This window comes from Dipodomys ordii, unplaced genomic scaffold (genome assembly GCF_000151885.1).
Source record: "Dipodomys ordii isolate 6190 unplaced genomic scaffold, Dord_2.0 Scaffold82, whole genome shotgun sequence".
NCBI lineage: Eukaryota > Metazoa > Chordata > Mammalia > Rodentia > Heteromyidae > Dipodomys > Dipodomys ordii.
In genome coordinates this window covers 6,084,110-6,087,671 of record NW_012267298.1, presented here as the reverse complement: position 1 = coordinate 6,087,671, position 3,562 = coordinate 6,084,110, and the positions used below count along the sequence as shown (strand labels likewise).

General features: G+C 57.4%; 1 protein-coding gene across 2 annotated transcripts in view; it reads right to left on the bottom strand.

Moving 5' to 3' along the window:
* Wisp1 (WNT1 inducible signaling pathway protein 1) overlaps positions 1–3,049 on the bottom strand; it is a 30,738-nt gene extending 27,689 nt beyond the window's left edge. For both annotated transcript variants that reach the window (XM_013025124.1, XM_013025125.1), the window contains exon 1: positions 2,936–3,049. In XM_013025124.1, the coding sequence (XP_012880578.1) occupies positions 2,936–3,004 (69 nt within the window). In that variant the 5' untranslated portion in view covers positions 3,005–3,049. The remainder of the gene's footprint in view (positions 1–2,935) is intronic.
* Positions 3,050–3,562: the final 513 nt, after the last annotated feature.

Sequence of the window (3,562 nt, the reverse complement as noted above, 5' to 3'; positions counted from 1 at the left end):
CTTCTTCTCCTTCTTCTTCTCTTCTCTTCCTCCTCCTCTTCCTCTTCCTCCTCGTTCTCCCCCCCTCCTGTGCAGACCTCCTCGTCCTCCCCCCCTCCTGTGCAGAGTACATTTCTCTGGGGCTCAGTCCATGTGGTCACTGGGAACACAGCGAGCCCCTTATGCACAAGGCTGCTCCCAGGGCCAGCCACGGACCCCTCCTGACCAGCAAGGCCACTGCAGCCTCTGGGTAGGTTCCCTGCTCAGCTGGCCCAGGCAGGCTTTTGTCAAATGCCCTGGAGCAGGGGCGGAGGCATGGGCCTGTGGCCCACGAACCCTGGGCTTGCAGGGATTCCAGGGTCTCACAGGACTTACACCGAGCAGTAAGTGTAGGCTATAGAGCTGGCTGTTCTAAGGCTATGTCAGACCAAAGGGAAGACCCGATTATGACCCTGGTTTGTTTGTATGTCCTTGGGCTTGCACTGAGGGCCTTGGCAGTGTCCTGTTAGCACTCCACCACCAGAGCTACAGCCCCACTTCTGGTCTTTGTTGCTAGTTAACAGGAGATAAGAATCTTATGGACTTTCCTACCCCAGCTGACTTCTGACTGAAATTCTGCGATCCTCAGATCTCAGCCTCTTGAATAGCCAGGATTACAGGTGTGAGCCACCAGCGCCCAGCTTGCTCTCTGTTTTAAAGAGCTCTGTTCCCACTGTGTTCTGCAGTTGGTTCTTAGCATAGAGAATATGGGTTCTGCACCTAATTAGGAGGCTCATACACACTGGTGTACACACATAACACACGCATATACATGCATACACACCTACACACACGTAGAAGACCTCAGCCCCCACACATCCACCCAGAGGGTCTGCATGCACCACCACGCCAGGCTGAACTTCAATTTGTGCATGTTTAAAGGATGGTTGCATGAGCCTAGTGGGACCACTCTAGGAACAGAGCAGTGGTCTGTCCCCGTGAGTTAGTGCCCTAGGCCCCGTGGCACAGAGGGGCACACTGTGGTGGCCAGGGACCGTTCACAGTGGTCCCTGGCTCCTGGAAGGGGGTGGTGGATTCTCAACAGAAGATGCCGGAGAAAGAAAAGAAAAAAGACTGAAAAGCACCACCTAGCGTTGGAGGTAGGGCTCTATTTGTAGAGCACTTGCCAATGAGCCAAAGTATCAGGTACCGAAAGAAAGAAAACAAAACACCCTATCCACAGATAGATGCCTTTGCCACTGCTCCGTTCCAGACTGCGCGTGTTTGGAGTGGCCTTCATGCGCGTGATTCCCCGACCCCTGGGCTGTGCGTCCAACGCCAGCTTCTTCATTCCCAGGAAACTTGACACTACACGCTCATGGCCCGGAACGTTCCCTCACAGCTCAGCTTCCCCCCAGTTTTCTTGGCAATTCTCAACGTATGGCTCCTTCCATAGGGACGTTTCTCCTCTTTCTTCTTTTCCATTCAGATGCCTCCGGTCCCTCCTCAGCCCTCCTTTCCTGTCCCGATGAATTCAGAGAAGGCCAGGCACAGAGTCTGCGCTAAAGCAAGCACTGATCCCTGCCCACAGCCCCACATCCTAGAACAGGGCGGGTGAATTGTCTGAGTCCGAGTCCCAGGCAGGGCTGCATGAAGCCTGTTGTCCCCTGGATCTTCCCTCTTGCTGATGTCTGCCACGCACACCACCCCTGCTCCTCTTTGCTGGATCTGTTTCTGCTCTTCCCAGCCTTTCTCTGGGGGAGGTGATTGGGACCTCAGCTCAGATGCCTGCAGATCCTGAAACTCTAACCTGTTCTCCATCCATGCCCAGCTCTCCCAAGCCCTGCTACCTACTGGCAGGCCTGTGCCCCAGCTGCACGCCCGAAATCCAGGCAGGTTTGAATGACAGCTCTGGCTGTAGGAGATGTTACCCCCATCTAGGAAGGCTCTGGGAGTTGAGGATTTGGCATCACAGACCCCACCTGCCAGTCGCGTGTGGCTGTTTGCTCCCTGTGAGCCCCGCGGCAAGCATTCTTCCTTTGGTCATTGGAGCCAAGAGCTCATAAAGAGGAATTTAGCGTCAACTACTGGCAACCACCACACAAGGATCAAAACCCAGACACATTTCCTGGATTGTCCACACCGGAGGGACTCAGAAAGATGCCCACCACGCGGTGCCAGCCACACCCACTCTCAACCTCAGAGCCAGTGCGCTTTGGCCCTAGAACCTGCGAGCCACAGGGCCCCGAGCCCAAGTTTTCTCATCCACAAATGGGCGCATGGGTCCCAAAGGAGCGCTCAGGATAAGTCTGCAGTAAGAGCTCTTGCTTTCACCTGGCCACATGGGGATATCTCAGGCTCTGTGGCCTTTGTCCACCCTGCCACCTTCACCATCCCCCACGCTGTCCAGCGGGTGCCGGGTTGCCACGTGTCCCGCTTTCCCCCTCCCCCTCCCCCTCCCCTGCCGTGTGTCTGAGCCTGCTTGGAAGGCAGTGTCCCGGGGCAATTGCACGCCCAGGGTGGCAGCGGCTGAACTCGAAGCCGCCTGGAGGGTGAGGAGATTGTTGAAAGCTGGCATATTTCTCATCCAGCGTTTCCTGGCACGATCGCTTGCGGTCACATTAACTCAGACTTGAAAAAGCCCCCCTGCAATGTCCTGCTGCCCAGGGAGGGGAATGACTAGCCTAAGGTCACACAGCCTCTCTGATGAAGCCATCTCTGGGGTCTCAAGCTCCAACATGGTACCCCCTCCCTGTGTGTCCCTCCTCTTTGGTTTGCTGCTCTGGTGGGAAGGAAGAAATGCACTCTTGCCTCTCTGGGGTGGGTGTGGGGGGCAGCGCCCCTTCCTCCTCTTCCCTCTATTCCCCAGGCGGCTGGTGATCTCTCTGCTTCTCCACCCCAGCCCTCCTGCCCCCGGACTAGCTGGACAGGAGCAGGACCCTCCCTCCAGCCCCCATCTCCTCCAGCAGGGACTCACCGTGGTCAGGACGCTGCCCGCCACCGCTGCGGCCCCAGCTGCCAGCATCCACAGCAGGAGCCACTTCATGCCTGGGGACGGAAGCCAGCGAGGCTCAGAGGAGGATCTGGCTGCCTCTTGGGAGCCTTGGGCCCAGACTGGCCAGGCCCATCAAGAGCGGCAGATAGCCCCGCTCCACAGCCCGGGCCCGCGGGGGGGTTGGGGAAGAGATCTGACGTCAGGGTGAAGGACAAGCCCTGCATTTTCCTCTCAAAAACTTTTTTTCCTGCCTCTCTTTTTCTTTCTTCCCTCTGTCCCCACCTCCAGCCCAGCTTGGCCAGCCTCCCTGCTCTGACAGTTCTTAAAGGGAAAGTCGCAGGGTCCAGCACCCCTCCCATACTTGGGTTCTCCAGGGTGGGGAAGGGCGCAGGCGGGGCACAGCTGGAGCACATCTGGGGGGCTCTGAAAGCCATAGGCCCATCGCACCCCTCCTCCCAGCTCTGCAGACGCGGTCTTCTGCAGGTCTTCATCTGCCACCTCTGTGCCTGTCTTTCCAGCTACAGGCGAAGCAGAGAAATGATCGGAATTCTTGGAGAGAACAGCAGGAGGCTCGAGTTGTCAGGGTCTGGGCTACATGAAGGCCGTGTG